We start from the raw sequence: 22,600 nt of genomic DNA, 5'->3' as shown, positions 1-22,600 counted from the left end.
GGAAATAAGAGACAAATCTGGGCTGCCTGTTTAAGTTAAAAATCTAGTCTTAAAGGCTTTTGTTCTGTTTGGAAATTTTTCACGTACTTCTGACACCCTTGAGGGGTGGAGTCAAAGCTCAGATCCAGAAGTTGTTTTCTCCCTGCTTCCTCTAGAATGGAGTAGTGTGATCCAGCTTAAATTAGACATTGTGTGTGGGGGGGGTTTCCTACCCCTGTGAAAAATGTAGTTTACAATTCATCTAGGGAAGATAGTGCTACAAATAATTAAGTTTCTCTTTAATCAGAATATACACTGTTTAGAACAGGGACCAGATCTTCCCCTATCTTTATAAAATTCTTGTTGTAGAAAGCCCCTGAGCTTGTTCAGGAAATTTCAGTGCTATCATAATTTAGACAAGAATAATAATAATGATAATAATGTATTAGTACTGGGCAAGAAACTAAAACCAAAGTGCCTTAGATAATGTTTGAACTGACTTGTGGTTTCAAATCGGAACCAGTTGAAGCTGGATTGTATGAAATGGTTTCAGCCCCATAATCATCCTAGCTGTTACCAAGTTTCTTACTGTGTTATAACTTTATTTAAATTCAGTGCTTGATGTAAAATAGAAAGGGTGCCAAATCTTTCTGAAGAAGTTCTGAGGCAGATGGCCTCATCATCTATATTCCCAATCCAGCAGAATTATTTTCCACTCTAGGCTGTAGAGTCCCTCCATTCAGTCTGAGGGTAACATTTTAGACTTACTCAAACAATCAGGAGATTTGATGTTGACTTTGTCAGGTTTGGAATTTCAGTCCTGGAGATATAAATCTGTCTTACCTGCTCAACAGGGCAGAACATCTGTTGTTACTTGTTATCCCTACCTAGCGTGGTGGGAAATGTCCTCTCACATAGTTCAGATACTCAGTCTCCTGTACTTGAGTTGTGCTGCGTAGGAAGTATGATAGACTCAGCACTAATGCTTTACTAGAACAACTTACTAATAACACACAGAGGTTGCACTTTTCTCATGTCAGAAACATAGAGAAGATAACAGGGGAGGCAGCTAACACTCTGCTATTTATTTTTTTTTTAAATTTATTTTAGTTGATGTTTAGACCAAGAGTGTGTTATCTTTGGTAACAAGGTGTAGGACAGTTTCCAAGTAATCATCTTTTCATCTGAATATTTAATAAGAGGTGTCACGTATCAGAAGGCTTGGCATACCTCTTGGTGATCATGCTGTGATGTGCTTTCATTGCCTGAGATAGCTGGAACAGCTAACTGCAGAGGGAGACTTGCCTGCAAAGATTTTGAACAGTTATGCAGAAGGTGACGAATGGATATAAGGTTAGTTTAATTTACTTGCGGGGTGTGTATGCATGCTGGGCAACAAGGCTGTTCTCCAAGGGTGGAGAAACACAGACCAGTGTGGATCATTGGATTTCCATCTGTCTGATATACAGAGCTGAAATCTTGGAGTCATGCTTTTGTATTACTCGTTTACTTGTGGTCTAAAGAATGTCAAAAGATGCAGGCAAGTGGAAGATAAGCTCTGAAGAACTCCCAGATTGATTTTGCTTGTGATGGGTAGCTAGGGAGAGGTGTAACAGTAGGAAAGTGAGGGTCAGTCTTCCCACTCCTAGTGGGGGTGCATGAATTCATGGGTCTGCCTGTGGTTTACTTTCTGTGTGAAATTAGTTTGACACCCTAGGCAACAGAGGAGGAGGAGGCTGCTTAGCTAACTAAGGAAAAGAGAGTGATATGCTAGCTGAGTTAGTGTGAATGAACTCAGTGCATGAGGATTAAGTGAATGGGGAGATGAACACTAGTCAGAAGAGCGTCTTTTTCATGGGCAGAAATGACATTTGTCTAACTTTTATCATCTTTCCTATGACCAAATTTCTTGTGGAAAGTCAGTGGCAATTAGGTGACTATGCTGAATCATTTAATAAATGATCCTGCTGTCAATTTGCTCACACTGTGGTCATTAGCCTGTTAATTAACATAGTCAACCTGAACCTGCATTTTCAGCCTACTCTGCTGTCAATCTGTGGTAGCCAGTCAGGTCCACTCCAGCCAAGCTTGTATTTCTGAGGCAAGCAAAACAGCTTGTAGAAGTACAATCTGGGAAGCAGTGTTAACATAAGTGTAAAGAAAATACAATACAGATACATAAAATATTGCTGTTTGTTGTTGATATGATCGTTTCCAGATTATTGCAAATGTATCATGCATCCATACTGGTGAACAGAATTGAATTCTTAAGGTGATCCTTATGGGTGTAGCCCATATCTGGTGTACTTGCTCACTGTAGGAAATTGCTGTGATATGCAGTGAGGCAGTGGATGTACTTAAAAGGATATTGAGAGAGATTGTCAGCTTTCTTAACAGATGATCTATGTGATGTGTCCAAGGACTGGAAATATGTATCTGTTTTCATTTGACTTATTTAATGGGTACCATTTTGTGGGAGTTTTTTGCTTAGGGTATTTTTTTTCTTTCCTTTTTTAGTTTTCTGAGCAACTGGTGGTTTTAAAAAGGCTTTTTAAAGTGGTTGTTCTCCTTTTTGTGTAGGAGTGTTGTGTGGGGGCACAGAGAGCAGGATAAACTACTTAATTCTCATGTGGTCTCACTGCAAAGACAAATCCTGAGGTACAGACACTGGGAATTGACTCAGTCGTGGCCGTTATCCAGCTGTCATAGTCTAAGAGCAGTGTGCCCTCTCCTGTGCCCTTATGTTTGGAATTCAGAGCTGAAAAGATCATAGGCTTCTTGCAGCCAGAACATCTTACTAACAGGTGGGCTTTCTGTTATCAGTTTGATAATGTAGTTTTATTCCAGAGAGAGTCTCTTTCTTCTGGAAATTAAAGACCCCATTGATTTATTATTGTGTTCATATGCTCTCTGTTCTAGACCTAAATGAAATGTTAAATTCCCTTTAAATTGCTTACAAATGACAAGAAGTGTTCTTCCTTGCTTTCTTTGCATCATCTCTAGTGCTTTTAATTTGTCTCCTTCCTTTCTTCCTCTTAACCCTACTGTGATCCTTTGTAGCTGTGCTGCCCATGGTTATAACCCTCTTTGAGAAGGAGCTGTTTCCACAAAGAAAAGGTTTCAAGCTCTTGAAGTGGAACATGAAAATAGTAAATCAAATCCTTCATTGCACTGGGCATGTAAATGCTGTTCTAGATCTGTCAAATGGTTTAGCCATGTTGGGTTTTTAACTGTCATTTTTAATTTTTAAAGCAAAATTGGGATGATTGAATCTCCACCAAACCTGTATTTTCACCCTTCTTTCAGCAAAGGAGAAAAGTAGTACCAGAAAAAGGTGATGGGAGAGGCTTTGGACCCAGAGAGTCTAATCCATGACTAAAGCAAAATGTTTTAGTTGCTTTTGGTGTTAAAATATTACTTGAAATGCAAGCTTAAACTGTGCTTGTTTTTACTCGGTACAGAGCTCTTTTATTCTCTATGTGCGTGGCTGTACAGCTAACTTAAATGTGTGACTACATAAGGAAGGGTGACTTCTTAACCATTACGCATCAGATCACTGCTGGAAGCAAAGTGAATGAATATCCTGGCTGTGTCTGGCATGTCTTAGGTTTCTATTTCACTTTCCCTGCACAAAAAATAAGAGGAATGCAGGCCTTTATCTCATACAGTAATAATGCACCTCAGCAAAGATTTGAATGGACCACAGCATTATTAGGATTGTAATGTCTTCCCTTTTCAAGTAGGATGAAACTAAATGTAATCATCGATTGGGTTAGATTAACACAATGGGTTCTCAGGCTTTCATCACAGCAGCGATCCTGTATGACTTAGCCTGGCAGGGCCCTGGGATTGCAAAAGTTTTGTAGGTGTTAGATGTTTGGCACTCAGAACCTGACCACTGAGAGTGGTTGTCATACTTGTGTCTCCCTGCTTTCCAGTCTTTCAGCTTTAGAATACTGTCACCATTTTCAGTGTGTGATGTTTAGAGGAGGCTGATGAAAAGCTGCTTGGCTAAGTTCAATTTCAGTTATGCGGGCTTCAGCAGTAGCCTGCTCAAATACCGCTGTGTGCATTCTGGGAGGATCATGGTACAGTCTAGCAGGATGTTTGCTCAGCTACAGAGCTGGGCTTTTATGGTGTTGGTATTTTCTAGGAGCAAACTGACAGTGTGGTGTGGCTGCTGCCTTCACTGTGACTATTTTGTCAAGTTCATTTCTGAAACAGAAAACCAGGCTTTGAAACTATGCATCTCAACTTCATAGCATATTTTCTAAACAGCATATGGAGCAGACACTGCAGCCATGCTTACTGTCCTCTGGACAACTGCTTTTTGTAATTTTTCAGTCACAGTGTCCTATATACTATAGCCCCTTTGTTTTCCTATCCCTAATGCTCTGTTACAGGCTGTCCTACCAAAGAAACGATGACGATGAGGAAGAAGCTGCCAGAGAGCGTCGCCGACGGGCTCGACAGGAGAGGCTGCGGCAAAAGGAAGAAGGAGATCTATCAGGAGAAGTAATGGAGAAATCAGAAGTTAATGCCCAGAACTGGTAAATGTCTGATGTTGTTTCCTGACAAGACAACAGTATTTTTTGTTCAAGAGTAGAGAAGTATCTTGAAGAGGCCTGGTATGCTATTTAAGTTTTAAACACCAGTTTTAGCCATCCTTGCTCTGAAAAAGGCCTAACACTGTGAGGAACACCACTGGCTGTGTCTACACAGTGGAGTGGCAGCATCACTGAAGCTGGGTTTGAGCTCATGACCCCTTCCCAGGGTGTCCTCAAGGTTCTCTATAGGGTAACTCAGCAGGGGCTCATGGAGGGAAATACCTCTGATGCATCTTGGTGTCAGATTGCCATAGACATGACTGTGTCTGGCCTCATAAACCTCCACATCTTTTGTTCTGCTTATAGGGGCCATGGTGTCAAGGGGCCAAGGTACATGGGATTGGTGGGCACCCAGTCCTCAAGTTGCAGCTGAAACTGCCTGTAAGGCGCTGGGTGTGAGCACTAGACCTCAGCCGTCATCTGGCATTGTCAGGGTCATACAGCTATAAACAACAGAAAACTTAGGGAGTGAGACACCACTTGTCACAAATTGAGTGGCAGAGCTGGCCTTCCAGTCTGTCCATTGTTTATTCAGTTTCATATAGTCACAAATAATATATCCAGATTTCCAGTAGCCATAAACAAAATTGATAGAAGAGACCAGAAATAAACATTATGGTATCAACTGAGCACAAGTAGCATTCTATTAAAGACAGGGAGAATGGATATAGACAGGAAACCAGCAACATTTCTGATTTCACAATAGAGGGAGGAAAAAAAAAAAGCTAGAAAGAGGGAAGAAACCTGTAAATAGGAGAATTAAACAGATGGAGTTTGAAGGAGACAAAAAACCTCCAGGGACTGAGGGTGAGATCCAGTCCTGATACTACAGGTGCTGAATAGCATGTCTTAAATATGGTGCTGTGCTCTCCATTTTCTAACAGATTATTGATCCTATACAGACAATCACAACCTCACCAAACCCTTAATTGCAAGGCTATCCCCTTATCGACTGTATCTGTGGATGTTGTGCTGAACAGGAGTAGCTTCTTGTTGCTAGAGAAGTTCAGTGAAGTCAGAAACTATCTTGCTTGTCTAGCATCTTCAGAAATTTTGCCTGGTGGGCAGACCATGCAGAAGACATGTATGCCTCAGGCTGAGCTAAGTCTTCCAAGTATTCTGCTGCAGGGTGCAGAGGGAGAGGATGAATTTTTCATGGCTGTTTGTATTTCAGCTGCTCCAAGTGTCACGGACCATTCCAGTGCCTACTGAGGTCAGTAGGACTCCTGGGGACTTCAGCGGCTGGTTCCAGGCTCTGACATTGTAAAACACCAAATTCCTATACATCTAGAAATGCTAAAATTAATCCCTGGAACCATTTTGTTAAATTTTGAAGTATGCAACCTGTTGTCTTTTCAAACCATGGAATGATGTTACAGCAAGTTTTTTTTCTAGAAACAGCTAAGTGTGTACATTGTTAGAATTTTTTTTTTTTTTTTAATCCAAAATTGTCACTTTTATGTAGTGTGGCAGAAGAGGAGACCAAGCGTACTACAACCACAGGGGGAACAGATGACGAAGCTGCATTGTTGGAGAGACTGGCAAGACGGGAGGAGAGACGCCAAAAACGTCTACAGGAAGCCCTGGAACGTCAAAAGGAATTTGACCCCACAATCACAGATGGGAGCTTGTCACTGCCCAGCAGGAAAGAAGTAAACAATGTGGAAGAAAATGAGACCACGGGAAAAGAGGAAAAGGCTGAAACACGCCGAGGACGCTATGAGATTGAGGAAACGGAAATGGTTACCAAATCATACCAAAGGAACAACTGGAGGCAAGAGGGGGAAGAGGAGGAAAAAAAAGAGGAAAAAGACAAGGAGGAGGTACAGGAAGAGAAACCAAAGGAGGTCCCCATAGAGGAAAATCAGGTAGATGTGACAGCAGAAAAATCCACACATAAAGAAGAGGTAGTAGAAACAAAAAATATAGCTATAAATGCAGAGGAACACAATGCAGAGAATTATACAAATGCTGTGTTGGAAGGGGAGCAGAGTATAACCGATGCTGTAAATGAAGAGAAGCTTAGGGATGAGGAACAGGCTCAGGAAGAAAGGAAGGAAGCAGAAGAAGGGGATAAACTTGAGGCAGAAGAAAGGGAGAGGTTAAAAGCAGAGGAAGAAAAGAAGGCAACTGAGGAGAAACAGAAAGCAGAGGAAGAGAAGAGGGCAGCTGAGGAAAGAGAGAGGGCTAAAGCAGAAGAGGAGCAGAGGGCAGCTGAGGAAAGAGAGAGGGCTAAAGCAGAAGAGGAGAAGAGGGCAGCTGAGGAAAGAGCAAGGGCTAAAGCAGAAGAGGAGAAGAGGGCAGCTGAGGAAAGAGCAAGGGCTAAAGCAGAAGAGGAAAAGAGGGCAGCTGAAGAAAAGGCTAAGTTAGAAGCAGAGAAATTAAAGGAAAAACAAAAGATGGAAGAAAAGAAAATAGAAGATAAACAGGTAAAAGAGAAGAAAGTACAAGAGGAAAAACCTCAAGCAGCTTTCCTAAGAAAACAGGTACAGTAAACATTTTGCACCAAAATAAGACACCTGTGGTTTGTGAGAAATGTAATGCAAGAAAAAAAAAAATTGGAATTTCCTCACAGATCTATTCCTGCATTGAAATGACTAATACTCATGCTCTCTCTTGCTCTCTCTTTTAAAAATAAAGCTCCTTCCTTCTGCTTACCTATAATGCAGTACACAACATGCCTGACCTCACACCATCATTCAAAGAAAACCTTGCATGTTCAGACCTCTGCATGTTTTTTTGGCTGTCTTTTTTCTCAGCTGCTATGAACTGGCCTAATGCAGTAACACATGAGGTGGAGGCAGACACATCTTGGCACAAAATATTACGAGCACCTCGTAAACTGTGTGAGGAATGTGTGCATTAAATGCAATCACAGGAGAGGGCTCTCTGCTGGGACATGTGAGCATGATGCCACGCAAGGGAGAAAGGCCCAGATCGGGGAATGGGAGCATTTGGAGAGGGTGGAGGGAGCACCACTGCACATGGAAATGTGGGCACAGCAGCATATGATGGAGATGTGGCTGCACACCCGATTGGTACATGAACACAGTGTGGAGAAATAAAAGTGCAAACAGATGCGATGTTTTCATATTAAAAAAAGTTATTGAAAACCCAAAAACAAAGGGGGAAGAAAAAGAGGTTAAAGTGGAAGCTAAAAAGGAAAAGTTACCAGATGAGAAGCTCCGACCTATCTCCAAAAAAGATCAGGTAACTTGTAAACCATTGAGTTAGATATTGTAGAGAAACTTGAGTTAAGAAAATAAATAAGGGACCTATAACAGAAAGTTGCTTTGTTCAGCAAAGTACTTAAGCATGTATTTCACTTCAGGAATGTGGGTAATCCTGCTGAAATAAATAGGGATGAAGCTGCTTATGTGCTTAAAATGAAGTAAATGCTTAAGTATTTTGTTCTTTTGGGGCTTTAGAACCAAGTCCTGTTTGTCTTAGAACAAATATTTCAGGAGGCTCAGTTCGGTCAATAATGCAAGGATGGTTTGCACCCTAGGGATGAGTTTTTCAGGACTGTCTCAACTAATCATCCTTCCCTGGTTTTCTCCCACTTTACTGTGAATTTTTTCCCTATGACTGAGACCTACTCTTACAATAATAATAATAATAATAACCATTATGATAATCTAGGCCCTTTGGCTACCTGACTGCCCTAACTAATGATTTTCCCCCAAACTGCAATGCCCCATGATATAAACTGTGCATACCAAGATTCTTCTTTTGTTTTAAAGAGAAAATCTACAAAATTTACTGCATTGCATTTCCACTGTAAACACAGGAGCTGGTGCCATGGTGTTTTACTGTATGGTAAGTAAATAAGATTTGGGGACCATTTACTCTTCAGGTTACAGCTGTACACAGGGAGCCATGTTCAGTGTTGTGTAGCAACTGTGCTTTTGGTTCAGTTCAGCAGGTATCAAAATACCCCTTGATTCTAATTGAACATCGAGACTGGGGGTTTGGACCTGTTGGGGTTCAGCCATGTCTGTGTGGTTTAAAGGGAGCCACAGCACAGAGATCTAGTAACAAGCAGCTTGCTGCCTGTCCAGCTGCTTGGGAGCATTGAGAGTTGTAGAGGGTCTGGTCCAGGGTCCTTAGTTGTTGGATTAATTTGGAACAGGAGTGATGAAGGCAAATCATGTCACAAGGTTTTATGTCCAGTTGCCTGGCTTGATCATCCAAGGTATCATATTTTGAGTAAGGTACATGTGAGATTGAAAAGGTAAATGAAGTTATGAAGATGGTTAAAAGGAAGGTTCCTAATGAGCGGGGAGAAAGACTGGCAAGACTAGAACAAGTTACTCTAGAAAAGGGAAGAGTTAAATGAGACCTAATGGAAATGCTTCAGAATAGTGCACTAGAAAAACAGAACAATCACTCTAAATTAATCTGATTGCAAAAGCAGAAGAAAGACCTGTGTGAAAAATAAGGGATGGATTATATTAAGAGTTCTTCATAAGACAGAACTGGCTTGTAATATTCACTGTTGCACACAGTCTTTGAATATTACAAGTAAATATAAAAGGAAGCTGCAACTGACCACAAATACTGATTGGGGGGTCAGGACTTGAGACACAGTCATCCTGCTTGTGTTTATGTGGAGTTCAGTGAACTGTCTCTGGAGCTCTCATCATGCTTTTAAATTGTAGCCACAGGGCTAGATTATTCCAGAAAATTGGTAAGTCTTTTAAAAGTGACTTCCGATTTTAGTGCTTCCAGTTTTGGATGCTCAAGCTGAGACAATTTTAGATAGTCCCACTTTTAGTGCAATGCTGAATACCCATCCACTGAAAGGTAAATCTTTTGGATATGTGTCAAGCTAAGCATTCAAAGTGTTTTGCTCACTTTTGAAAATCTCAGTTGTTGTTTCTTGGTCTGTGAAGAGAAATTGAGAATCTTAGACTCCAAACCAAGTCAAGATCAGGATCTCTGCTCCTCACCACACTTCAAGGATGTACAAATTAAGTGAGGCCTATTTCTGAACCATATATGCAGTTAAGAGGATGACAGTATATCATGAACAAGATCTTGGAAGAATAGTGTATCTACATAATCAGATTTTGCTTCTGCAGTTGTTCAACTCAAGCACATGTCCTTTCTTAATGTGACCAAAATCTGGCCCACAAAGTTCAGGTTTTGATCAAATTAGCAAGCACAATCTTGTCTTCTTTCCTGGACTGCCCAACAACTTTTGGTTCTCAAAAGTGGCCTGGAGAGTTCATAAGAACAATCTTTCTCATGATGTGAGACTCCTGGTATTTCCTGCTTCCAGTTTGGCTAGACGTGCTACAACAGTTGCTTTTCTCATGGTATTTGGGTATGGCAATTGGCTCTAAATGGAAGCCCTAGAGCCAGATACCCACAGTTTTTAAGTTACCAAGTAATTGAGCCTAAATAAGGAATCAAATTTGCCAAATGGCCCTAGCTTCAGTAACTGATTCACTGTGGTCTGAAGGTGTTCAAACTAGATTTAGAAATCTCAACTCTTGAATATTAGGATAACACCCTAACAGGAAGGAAGCAGTGTAGCGAAAGATCAAAATATAAATAAATAAAGCTGGAAATTAGCTAAACATGGTTTTGGTTGTGTTTTATCTTGATTTGATGGTCAAGAGTTGTGACAACATGTGAACCTTTTTCAGTTCAGGTAATACCACCTGTCTACTCCAACTGGATTCAGTGTAGTCATTTTTACTGAATTCAGCACAACCTGAATTAGCCTGTAATTTAGGGAAGCACTGAGACAAGGGAGGGTACTTCTGTTGCCTGCCTTTGGAATGGGTTATAATAGTTTCTGCTTCAATCAGTCTCTGGCATTAAAATTAGTAGGATAAGGATTGGGCCCAAAAGCTGTGAAATGTTTCTGTAATATCTTGGTTTTATCATCTTTTTGAGTAAAGAAGCCAAGCTGTATTAACGGTTTTCTCAAATGCAGACACATTACCATAAAACCTTCTGGCTTCTGAAATGCTATTTCCTAACCTATTAATTTTTGAACTATATTGTTTTAATATTAGTTTTCTCAGTGATTTCAATTAAGATGTAAGAGATATGACCCTCCCCGGTGGACTTCAATACATCAGGCAGCTGGAAGTATTGGCTTTTTAATAAGACTTAGAAAGGTCTTGATGAAAATCTCAGCAAAGGAAATCCTATGCTCTCAAAATCCCAACGCAGACATCCTGGTATGCGAAATCTTGCAACCATCAACATCGCTGGTTTCAGTATCACCATGACTGCGACTGAAGGGTTAGGAGATTGCTAACAGGCAGCATAGATTTTTGCTGTGAACATGATTACTAGCTACAATCTTGCCCAGATTTGGGAGCACCCAAAAGATGTTACTGTCTGATGGCATTCATTAGGCTCAATGAATAGCCCTGGTTGTGTCAGTCCAGCTCCTAGAAAACAGAAAACCATCCCTTGAGACTGCTAGTAATAATGGCCTTGTTTGCTAACAGTTACAGCATCATGGCCAAAGAATGCACGGTCATGGAAACTGAACTCCCCTCTTGTCCATCAGGGCTCTTCTGCCAGGTCATGGCTAAAGCCCCTTGGCAGGAGAGGGTGGGAAAATTCTGCACTGCTGCTGTCTGCTCTCCAGACAGAGCAAATGTCTTTGTGTTCAACATCCCTCACCAGTGGCAAATTTGCTTGAGTAGTTTAACCAGCTGGTACTCACTCGTAGTGTGTCACCTTGGCCTTGTCTGTTGTATCAGTTTCTGTGAGCAAGCAGACTGGCCTCAGGTAAAGTCAGAGGCTGACTTGGGGACTTCGCTTAGCAGCTTAAATCAGTGACTTAGGAGAATCTTGAATTTGAAAATTCTGAACTTGTCCTTTATTGGTAATATTGTAATATGCAATATCCTTTATATTACATCTCCAGAAGTTCTTTGATTTGTTCTGGGGATGGGTGTGTGTATTGATTTTTTATTTCAAGGTGCAGCTTGGAATGCCATAAAAGCAGTTGTGTTGCAGACAGGTTGTTATGGAAGTTCTTTTTCTTTCTAGTTAGCAAATCAGATGGCAACAGGCTTCCAAGGGACAAAGGTATTTTTTTTCCTAAAGGTCTTCATACGAATTTTTCACAGAAGGTGTTTCTTGCTTGCCAGCTAGAATCTTCCTCCAACATGCTAAAACTGGGGAAAAAAAATATTTTGGAGGTAAATGTTTAATCTGCTGCTGTTGACAGTTTATTTAGGCTGGTAGTCTAACTGAAAGGGAATAATTCTACCTGAGGATAAAGAACTTAAATCAGTCCATATCCTCCTTCTCTTATCAGCATCTAGCCATGACTCAGCAGGCTGAGATCAGGCCATCTGCTATTGATAAATACTTCAGGCTTATAACTCTGAAGGAATACTGGAGAGTGAAATTCATGCACTAAGTATACTTGATTATTAAGAAGAATTATAGGACAAAGCTTTTTAAAGATAGAGGGAATTTTTGCTCTCGTGTTTACAGAGAGAATATTTGCTTCTTCATAGGATTAAATATTCATGTCTTATAACACTATCCATGACTAGCCCCTGGTAGGATTGTGCTTTTTGTCAGAGTAAGTTTTACTCTGATATAAAGATAATTTTGTGTTTTGGCCGTTATTCTTGCAATGCTGAAGTATCCATCTGCTATTACATTAGAGTGTGAACTTTGTTGAGCAAATCTAACAATTGGTGAAGGTTATGTGTTATTTTTATTGTGCCAGTGCCTATAACCTTGTACCAAGAATGTATCAACAAGCCTAATCCCAGAGAGTTTGCAACCCAGAAACTTAATAGGCAACTGGTGAATGACGCTGTGGGGGAAGGGAAGAGGGTTGGGATGCCTTGGTGGGTTGCAGTTTCAGAATGAAGCAAAGTGGTAGCATAGTCCCATGGTCAAACAAACTTTCACAGAAGACTGATAATTTTGTTCAAGATACTCTCATCTTGAATTCAGAGATGCAGAGTGGTGGTTGATCACAGTTTAAATCTTTGCAGACTACTTCTGCCATAGAGCACATAAACATTTTGAATACAGTTTCTTAGTTAATCACTAATATGAAAAAATCTGTGTTCCTCAGCTGTTATTTAGGATGCCTTATTGTGACTTCCTTTGTTTGTTTGTTTGTTTTTTGGTTTGTTTGATGATTTACGGTATCTGCTGAGCAGGTAAAAGATGACAAGGATAAAGGAAAAGCACCCAAAGAGGAAATGAAAAGTATCTGGGATCGTAAGAAGGGAGTTCCTGAACAAAAGGCACAGAACGGAGAACGTGAGCTCTCTGCCCCAAAACTTAAATCTACTGAGAATGCTTTTGGGTAAGTTTCAAGTAAGCATTGGGCTTGCTTGCCTTGTAGCAGAGCAGGGCCTCTGGGCCTCTACCTAATAGCCTTGCTGTAGCACCTGCGTGGAAGACTTAGGTTGGCAGCATCAGCAGAGGCTCTACTGTTCATTGGTTTGTAGGTGTGAATTGAGGCTTTTGGCCTATATTCTAACGAACTGCCCCCACATTGTTGCAGTAACAAAGTGAAGTACAGAAAGCAGATATAAATAGTCTTGCTCCCTCAGTAGAGACAAGTGGCTTATTTTTGCTCTGTTGGGGTTTTCCTTCCTTGAAGAATATTTATTTCTAATGTCTGGACAGAGACCAATAATGACAAGAGCCCAGATTTTGTTCTCTAATTTTTTAAGTCAGGTCTCAACCTTTACTAAAGTAACATATTTCCAATTACCCACCTGCTTTTAATCAGACTCTGCATATCAGTATGCATGCAGCACAATACATTGGGTAACTCTTCAAAGAGCTGCTTTCTTGAAATTAACCTTGAAATTCATGGCTTCTCTATAAAAGTAATTTTTCAGTTAGGTGAAAATCTCTCCTATACAAAATGTTCTATTTTTTGTCTTTTTATAAGCTGTATCAAAGTTTGACTTTTATTTTTCTTTTCAAGGAAATATTTGCCTTATGGCTATGTTGGGAAATTCAATGAAGGTAAAAAATTTCTAGTGAAAAGTTTATTAAAAAGGATTCTGCCTGCTAAAAGGAGGGAATACATGAAGCAGAGCAGAAGTTTTTCCTTTTAGCAGAAAAACAAGAACAAATGGGTTAGAAAGCCAATTTTTTCTTCCTCTTTGACAGAAGCAAAGAAAAGGTTAAACTCTTCAGGCACTTTGAGAAATCTCTGCATGGAAGATTGGATTTTCTGTTGTATCTCAGCATTCCCCTTGGATTCTTCCGGGAAAAACAGATTTTCTCAAAATAAAATGCAGTTCAAAAGTCCCTGGAGGCATTCTGACCTAAGGCCAAAAGACAGACAGAGATGGAGATGGAATAGCAGGAAACTGGCCTTGCTCAGAACTGTCCTTCTTCATGACTTGGGTCACATCATCAGTAACATGAGAATGGCTTTCTAAAAATATTTTTGTTGTGTTTTCATTTGCTTTGCTTCCTGTGGGAGCCAGGCCTTAATGGCAACATGTAGTTTTGAGTTTCCACTCCTTTTTTTCTTTTTCTGTTTTTTCCAGTGTTTCCCAAATGTGGGAAGAAGCCAGTTAATAGCCTTTTATCAGCAGAGTAGAAGACTTGGGTTGGCAACAGCAGCAGAGGTTCTAGTGTTCATTAGGTTGTTAAGTATGAATTAAGGCTCTTGGCCTATTTTCTAACAAACTGTCCCCACATTGTGGGGCTTTGTTTGGAACTATCTTTCTTACTGTTTTTACATGAACTCATCAGATACTAGTTAGGAAGCATGTAAATTTGCTAACACTCAGTGGTGAGGATTAAGAATAAAATAGAGTAGTGGAGGCTAAAGAAAAATCTTATCTGTGTCATTTGTTTATATCAGTAAGAGAAATACAGAATGAAACCCCATTTTATGACTTCCCCTTCCATCTTCCTTCTCACCTGACTTTCTCCCCCTTCTCATACAGGACAGCAAAATTCCTAAATATGATGCAACATGTTTTTTCACACTGTTCTGACATTTTTGGCTCCCACAAACCACTTCTTTCCCTTCCTTCCTTGTCTGAAAGCTGGCAACCAACTTAATTTCTTAGCACCAAAGAGGTGCTTACGAAACTCTTCCTTCACCCAGCATCTTATTACTAATTTCCCAATGTGGGCAGTAGGGAACAGAGGTTCCGAGAATCTGTTTAAGGCAGAGGAGTTTGGGAGATGGACGAAAATAAGCAGAATCACTGCCAGTTTATTGTTTGATATTTTGGATTATGCAGAACCAGTAGGGGGAGTCCTGTAAACTGAACAAGGATAAAATAAGCTAGAAACTTTCAATGTCCTTCTTTGTAAAGAGGACAAAATAGTCACCTGTGGTCTCCACACAAAAATGCTAAGAACAGATTCTACCTTTGGCTTTTATCAGTTGAAAGTGAGAGTAGCTGTTAATTTCATTGAGGCTATCTGCACTGAAGTCTCTGACAATTAATCTTTCTTCTGTGCTGATATAAAGCTGAGTGGCTACTTATAATCTTGGCAAATGTTATGTTCTCAATTCTCTTAATTCTGGTCTTGCCAGTGATATCATTATGTCTATCAGAAGTGACCACTTGCATCTTCTTTGGCCCAAAAGCTTGCAGGTCCGGATGGGCTGGCAACACAAACTTCAGAGACTGTGAGGAGAAAATTAAAAAAAAAAAAAAATTAGTGAGGTTCCTGGGATGTTTCCTATAGAGCCTACAACCTTGCAATGAAGCAGGAAAGCCTTAAAATAGCCAGGGATTTCTCATGGCCCTTTCAGGATAGGTGCACTGAACTCTTAGAAATACTTAGTGCCTTATAGAGGCTTGTGGAACATTTTGGGTTCTCAGTGCCTCTGAAAACTGAATCAGAGGTATTTCAGGCTGGACACCCAAAATGATACCTCACACCTGAGGTATTGGTCTTTGTTTTTGAATGGACTAAATGAAATTTCAAATAAAATTTCTGATGTTTTCTCACAATGCTATAGTTAATTGTATATGTATTTTTTATTTAAAAAGCATGAGTTCCTTTCTTTAATTAGACATCACTACCTGATGCAAGCCCTCATTCGTGACCACTTACATTAACTTAACACATATGACTGAAGGGTGATCTTGTGGTTCTACTTTCATGGTTTAAGTGATTCCACTGAAAAGACACACTCAGGAATAGGGTATGGAGCAGAAAAGGATTGTGTTATAATAAGGTGATATTAGGGAAATACGTATTATGTACTTGTAACTCTAGGTTAGAAAATTAGGCAAAAGAATGTATTGGGTGTACATACATTCACAGACCTCTAGGACATTCTTTTTCTTTAGTTTTGCTTTGTGGTGTTACAGTTTTGCATAGAAAAGAGTGTCTAAAACCAAGTAAACATAGTGCAAATTAAGTGCCAGGTCCTACTACTTTATTGTTGAACTTGCACATATGAAGTACAGCAGCTGAATTCACATAATAACATTGGTTTGGTTATGCTAATTTGCCATCTGTTTTTTTAATTATATAATTCCTAAATCCTGCATGCCATGCTAGAACCAAATTTTATCCAATTTGGTAAGATCATGTGGGGGCAGAGGATTCTGTGTTAGTAGATTCTATTGTGATATTGAAACCCCAGGCAATTCAGCTCTGGTCCTACAGCCTTTTTTATTATGGTTAACTCCATGTAGATGAGGCATCTATCTGAATGAAGAGCAGGATTGGGTGAGATTCACCGGATTGCAAATTTATATGATATTTGTTCTTCATGTTCTTATCTCTAATCCTCTTTAACAGTTATTGTTATTGTTGGAACACTTGATTTGTACCATCTTGTGGTATTATACTCTGCAACACTCTGGTTGCATTAATTAAATCATTAATATCAAGCCTTTTTAAATGCCAACAGAACAGAAAGGTTTTTTAAAAAAATCCATAAGTACATTCCCTTTCTGTCTCTTGTGAATAGCACGCTGATACCTCTTAGGTACCTATTTCCTTGTCAGCAGTAGTATTAAACGCACTCAGGGAGTAGACATTTGTCCAAACATTGGTGTGGTAATTGTTTAACAAGGTGATACTATCTTGCTCTGTTGAAAGTATTGCATTTCACCTATGCAAATTCTTTGGGGTTTTTTTGGTAGTCTTTCTCATATGTTCTCTGTCTCATATATTACAACTGGTTGGAAAACTTCTGGTTTTTGCCTGTGGAAAGTTACCATTAATAAATAATTTCCAGTTCCTTAATAAAAAGTCATACTTTCCCTGGAAAATGTCAGGAAAAGATCTGATTAACCTTTCTGTTCATATAGTCTGGGAGAGTTAAAGTAATAGGCGTTATAGATGAGATAGGAACCCTTTTAGGTTTTTTAAATACTGTTGAAGCTGTTAAGATTCTCTTCCATCTCTTGGGTCCTTCTGTTTTTACCCAAGTCAGGTAATCTGTTCTGTCCCCAGAGATACTTGTCTTTTTCTAGAGGTCATATAAAAATTACTTGTCTTTGAAAACAAAGTATTAATGCATCTTTTATTATACAGAATATAGTATAATATTTTTGCTATGAGTTTTTATATGTAAATTTATCTCATTTAAAATCAACAGAGAGGAGTTAGTTATGGCTTTCCATTGCTTTGTTGTCTGTATGAAGTACAATATGCTTTTGGAAGAGTTTCCTCTGTACGCAAACTGCAGAGTAGAGGTATGAAACTGTAACAGTTTACTGTATACCATAGAGATGCTGGTGAGATGTGATACCACTTGCTGAAGTTACGTCATATGTTAAATATTTCAAGCTTAGTTACTGAATTCTCTTAAAAATGGAGGTGGCCTGAGTTCTCAGACAGGGTGGTGCAGCTCCTTTGCCCACAAGCACATGGAGACTCCTTCCTCACTGGCAGCAGATGGGAGAGGTGCTCCTTATAGTATTGCAGCCTACTAACTCCTGATGAAAATGTTTTGAGCCATTGTAGTTTGTAAGGAGCAAAAGGTCTTCTAAAACAACATCTCTGAGTGCCAGGCTCTCATGTTTCTGGTGAGCGCATGTCTCTGGCCAGAAAGAGAAAACCCATGGTGCATCACCTTCCCTTTCATTTCTTTCCCAGCCGCTCCAGTTTGAAAGGGACTGCAAGTGCTGAGGAAGCCAAGCCAGGGTCTCGGGTTGAGGCTGGAAAGCGGTTAGAAGATCAGCGCCATCGCCGAGGCGAGAATGAGGAGTTTGAGAAGCTGAAAGAGAAGCAGCAGGAGGCAGCAGCAGAACTGGATGAGCTGAAGAAAAGGCGGGAGGAACGCCGGAAAATCCTGGAGGAAGAGGAGCAGAAGAAGAAGCAGGAAGAAGCTGAGAGAAAAGCCAGAGAGGAGGTAAGTGTAAAATATGAACTACTGGACTCTGTTTTTATTTCTTTGTTGTTACTACTTTACTTCCAATGGCCTTGCATTAGTTCATAACTACAGCAGTATCTGCACAGACACTTTTAGGTAAAGAAGTTGGTGGCTGGAGGTCAAAGGGCAGAATGAGGCCATGGTAGACTGGCTTATAGGTGAGGAAGGAGCATGTCCCAAGGAAGGCAAGACCAAACCCAAATATACAGGCCGGTGTGCTTTTCGTTTTTGGATCTGATGTTGCTGTCTGGGAAATTACTGCTATGTCTTTGCTTCAGATTGCACCCTTTATCTGGACCCTCTGGGTGTGTGCTTTTCTAGGTATTACTGTTCCTCAACATCTGTCAGGAGATGGTCTGTTGCGATAGACCTTGATTTCAAATGTACTACCCAGCATTAATATCACCCCAATTTCTAACCTTCATATTTAACTGCAAGTATGCCATATTTGTTATCAAGTGACTACAACTCATAGATGCTCTAGTGAGGACTAGAGTTAAAATATGCAGTCATCCAGGGTGGAAAAAAACATTACAGTTCTAGCCTCAGGAAAGAAAGGGCTCTAATATACATCTTCGCAAGTCAGAATTTCATCGTGATCACTGCAAATTTCTTATCTCCTTGGGGATACAAAATGTTGGGGGCAGTGTTATAGCCACAGAGTTCTTAGTTTATTCAGGGTGTCTTTGACATTACACAAATTGAACTACAAAGCGCATGTCAAAATTTGTCTGCTGTAGATGAGCTGGACTGTTGTATATAGTTATGACGGGCTATATCTCATTAGGAAGACATTCTTGTCTATTTAAATATTGAGTATCCAAGCACATCTGTTTGCTTGTACTCCCTCTGACAAGAGACTCTATAAATAGGATTTCCAAATCTCCGGTGCATCATTTAGAAGTCTTAAGTGTTTGAAGAACAAATGGTAGATGAATAATAATAGTGTTTGGTATCTGAGTGCCAATTCCTTTAGTATACTGAGCTACTTAGAGTAGAACTCAATAGATGCTGAGAGTGTACAATACCTTGCGGGTCAGACCCTGCTGATGAGTGCTCACAATGGTTGTGCTTTGAGGGCTTCTGGTATGACTTGTAGCTTATGAAGTGAAAAATCATGGTATCTCTTTGGATGAAAAACTGTAAGCTTTTAAACTTCACTTTTTTTGGCACCTATTGATTTTTCCTTGTGAAGTATTAACCTTGTCACAAAAAGTGCCAGAGTAGATGGACAGAAGGACAGTACAAAGACGATATATGAGGATACAGAGAAACTGAATATTTGAATATTTTTGTAAATGTGCTTTTTCTCTCTTTAAGTGACACTATATGGCAATAAATCTGGTGTCTTCACTGTGATGAGACAATAAAGCAGGACAGACTAGATGCCTTACCTGCTGCCTTAACACTGTGGTGGATTAGCAGCAATACATTGCTAGATTTCAGATGAACTTTTTTAATTGACCTGTTCTTAGAAAATTTGGTAAATGTTTGCAGGACTGCAAAGCCCTGTAATGGTGATCTAGTTTATGAAAGAATAAGTGACCATTTGTGTTTTTTAAGGAGGAAAAGAGGAGGATGAAGGAAGAAATTGAAAGGAGAAGGGCTGAGGCTGCTGAGAAACGTCAAAAAATGCCAGAAGATGGTGTATCTGAAGACAAGAAGCCATTTAAATGTTTCAGTCCTAAAGGTTCATCTCTCAAGGTAACCTCCCCACTAACATCTATATAGTACATAAAAATTATTTGGGGTTGCAGTCCAAACCAACAGCCAAACATCAAAGCAGTGTGGAAATACTTGAAATCAGACCTGGGACAATGGTCTGAAATAGACCTTAGCCTAAAACCTTGGGATGATTAAAAATTAGAGATCCTTTCCACAAATAGTCTAGACTGGAAGTTACCTGTTCTTGTTGATGAAAAATGTCCAAAAAGGATCTTCACCTTCAAGAGAAAATTATTTTGAAAACTTATAGCTGTATTACTGTGTTGATTGTCAATGTAAATTTATTGTAGAAGTGCTTTGGGAACTGCAGTACATAAGATCACAAATGTTCTCTCTCTCCTTCCACATCCACAATTACTTCCTTCCTTGCCAGATTACTTTGTCTTTAAGCATATTCAGCCTAATCATCATTAATTGAAACTGCCCCATATGGGAGTTCTAGCTTATGTCTAATCCCCCTAAAAATAACATCTAGAAGTACTGGGCTAGATTTCATTTTCTTACATAACAAGAAAAAAAATTCCTTCTGTTACTACAGGAATTTCTAAGTGGTCTTCTGTGGCCTATATTATATTGAAAGTCAGATAAATCAATTAAATGGCCTTTCAGCATGGAAGAGGAATCCTGGCCCCTCTGAAATGAGTGGGAACTTTGTTTTGGTATTCAACCCAGTTGCTTTCTCAGCTCAAGCTCAAACTGCAGATCTATTATTTATTTTCAACTCTCTTTTCCTTTTCTTGTTTTGTGTCATTAGTCATTTAATAATCCCAATAGTTTGTCAAAAAACGCCCCTTTGTGGACACTAGGAGAAAAAAGACCAGGCAGGAGTTTATCAGGTAGGAGCTCATCCAGCCATGAAGTGGAGGATCTTGATGGAATTAAGAACTATGTTTGTTGAGTGACAAACTGTATTTAGTCAAAATTATATTTCTGCTCACAGAGAGCTACACTTTGAACCAATCTGGAGCTTTAGCCCTATACTGTTTTGGGTCCAGTTCTAGCAAATACAGCATCTAAATGCTTTTGACTGGATTTGCCTTTGACTTCTCAGACATATTTGAACCTGAAATACAAGGACTGAATACATACAACTGTAAATGAAGATTGCCAAGCTTCATGACTTGCTCCTATTAGATAAACCTGGTCTTGCCGTTTTGGTTGCAAAAGACCATGTCAATAACAGACACTATAATTGTACAGCTTCTTCCCAGCCCTCCTGGGAGTGCTTCCTTTTCTTCTTTCTGTTTATTGAGATGCCTTTTATGATGTACATTTTGAGCTTTAGTTCACAGATGACTCAGAAGAGAGGAAGTTACACTTGAAAACACAGAAACATAGAGATCATAATTTGGGGGAGAGTGGGGAAAAAACACTGGATTTGGCAGGAGGTTAATAGCTTTCAGAGAACTTTTGGACTGATGCTACACTCTTCTACTGTGTATTTTTAGAGGAAAGCTGGAATTTTCCAAATGTTGTTAAGCATGCAAGGTCCTATTTCTTTTATGATTATAATTACTGCTAGTTCTTATGGCTGAGGTAGAAACCGCTTGTTACAAAAACTGATACATGCAACTCTGTACAGATTTTCTTTCTTTCTCTGTTTCTTTCTCTGAGAAATTGGTGATACTGTACATATTCCAGTTTGGTGTCTGTGGGTGGTCAGAGAAGATATGTAATGCTGTTGAACTTCACACTGTAAACTGTCTCTTAGCCTTCTGTGGTTAACAACTGAGAAGAGAATAATCTCATTTTAATAACCTGACATCAAATTCCAGTTTTTAAAAGAAGTGTTACCTTTCATTTGGACAGACTTCTCATGCTGGTCTAACCTGGATGGTACACAGCTTTCTCATTGCCTGTTACGTACTGTCCAAGTTATCTTTTGACTTGTAAAGCATCTGCACATATTTTCTCCCTTGATGAATGTATCGTCTGGTTAGATGTGTCATGAATCATGTGAGAACCCTAAATGCACAATTGTTCGTGGGTGGTTGGAATTAATGATGAAAAATTGGAGGCTCAGTATTAAGAAACTGTATGATACATGTGCACATTATGACTTCTAGATCACAGTCTGGCAAAGCATCTTTTTCTCCTTCCTTGTCCTTCCTTATGCAGTAAGTTTTTGAGAAGAAAAAGAAGTTCCTAGGAGAGTCTTAGATGAGGAAAGTAGGGTATGCTATTTACCAAGTGAACTACAAGAACAAAGGGAAAAAGGGAGACAAACTGAAAAGCAGTTTTCTTTGGGAAGGAGTGTTACTGACTTCTTGTATAACTATTATCTAGCTAATCAGAAGAGAAAAGGATATTTCAATACTAACCCTCCTCTTGGGGGTAAACTCCACCACTACAGAAATGCAAAAGCAGTTAGGCATTGAGAGGAGGAAGCAATGGCAGGAGGCTGGGAGCATGGGATATCTCCTGTCTTTACAGAAAATGTCTCCTGGGAAACATCGGCTGATGTGACAGCCTGGACTCTGCAAAGTGATGCTGACAGCTAAACCAAAATATAGGACGTTCCAGGGCTTGCGATTATTTTTTTTTTTTCTTAAAGACCTGTCATGTCCTATCTCATCATTGTGTTCAATACCTGACAGCTGGAGCAGTGACTGGAAAAAATTAGACTCCACACCATCAGTTCCTCCTAGATGAGCTACTCTTGAAGCACAGGGAAGATAGATAAGAACAGGATCTGTGACATTTTTTTTTCCCCCATCTTTGATGCTGATTGCAGCACTCTAGTCTGGCAGGTAAACTGGAGTAAATTGGTGCACTCTGCACAGATGCTGCTGACAGCAGAAAAAAGCCTAACTGTGCTTAATGAAGCAAAAGAGAGTGTGAGCCACTCAGGGAGGATAAGGAGAAGCCACTTTACTCCCAAGGACCAAATAGATTTCCACTAGGTTTTTTCACCTGTTGGATATGAGGCAAAATTATAATAGAGGGATTACTGTTTGTG

At 39.7% G+C, this 22,600-nt stretch overlaps 1 protein-coding gene across 10 annotated transcripts in view; it reads left to right on the top strand.

Annotated features, from left to right (window-relative positions):
- CALD1 (caldesmon 1) overlaps positions 1 to 22,600 on the top strand; it is a 197,056-nt gene that overhangs the window by 162,049 nt on the left and 12,407 nt on the right. For 7 of the 10 annotated variants that reach the window (XR_003397638.1, XM_026841081.1, XM_026841078.1 and 4 more), the window contains 6 exons: positions 4,383 to 4,529; positions 6,052 to 7,072; positions 7,713 to 7,796; positions 12,749 to 12,897; positions 17,640 to 17,895; positions 19,480 to 19,620. Coding sequence is in view for 9 of the 10 variants with exons in the window: in XM_026841081.1 (XP_026696882.1) it covers positions 4,383 to 4,529; positions 6,052 to 7,072; positions 7,713 to 7,796; positions 12,749 to 12,897; positions 17,640 to 17,895; positions 19,480 to 19,620 (1,798 nt within the window). In the remaining variant the exon portion in view is untranslated. Of the gene's footprint in view, positions 1 to 1,253; positions 1,333 to 4,382; positions 4,530 to 6,051; positions 7,073 to 7,712; positions 7,797 to 12,748; positions 12,898 to 17,639; positions 17,896 to 19,479; positions 19,621 to 22,600 lie in introns of those variants that run through there. The other 3 variants (XM_026841087.1, XM_026841086.1, XM_026841083.1) reach the window with 2 other exon arrangements.

The sequence above is a fragment of the Athene cunicularia genome (assembly GCF_003259725.1).
Source record: "Athene cunicularia isolate RWA chromosome 1 unlocalized genomic scaffold, athCun1 chr1_part2, whole genome shotgun sequence".
NCBI lineage: Eukaryota > Metazoa > Chordata > Aves > Strigiformes > Strigidae > Athene > Athene cunicularia.
Note: the sequence above shows the minus strand (reverse complement) of the source record. Positions and strands in the feature narration are given on the sequence as shown.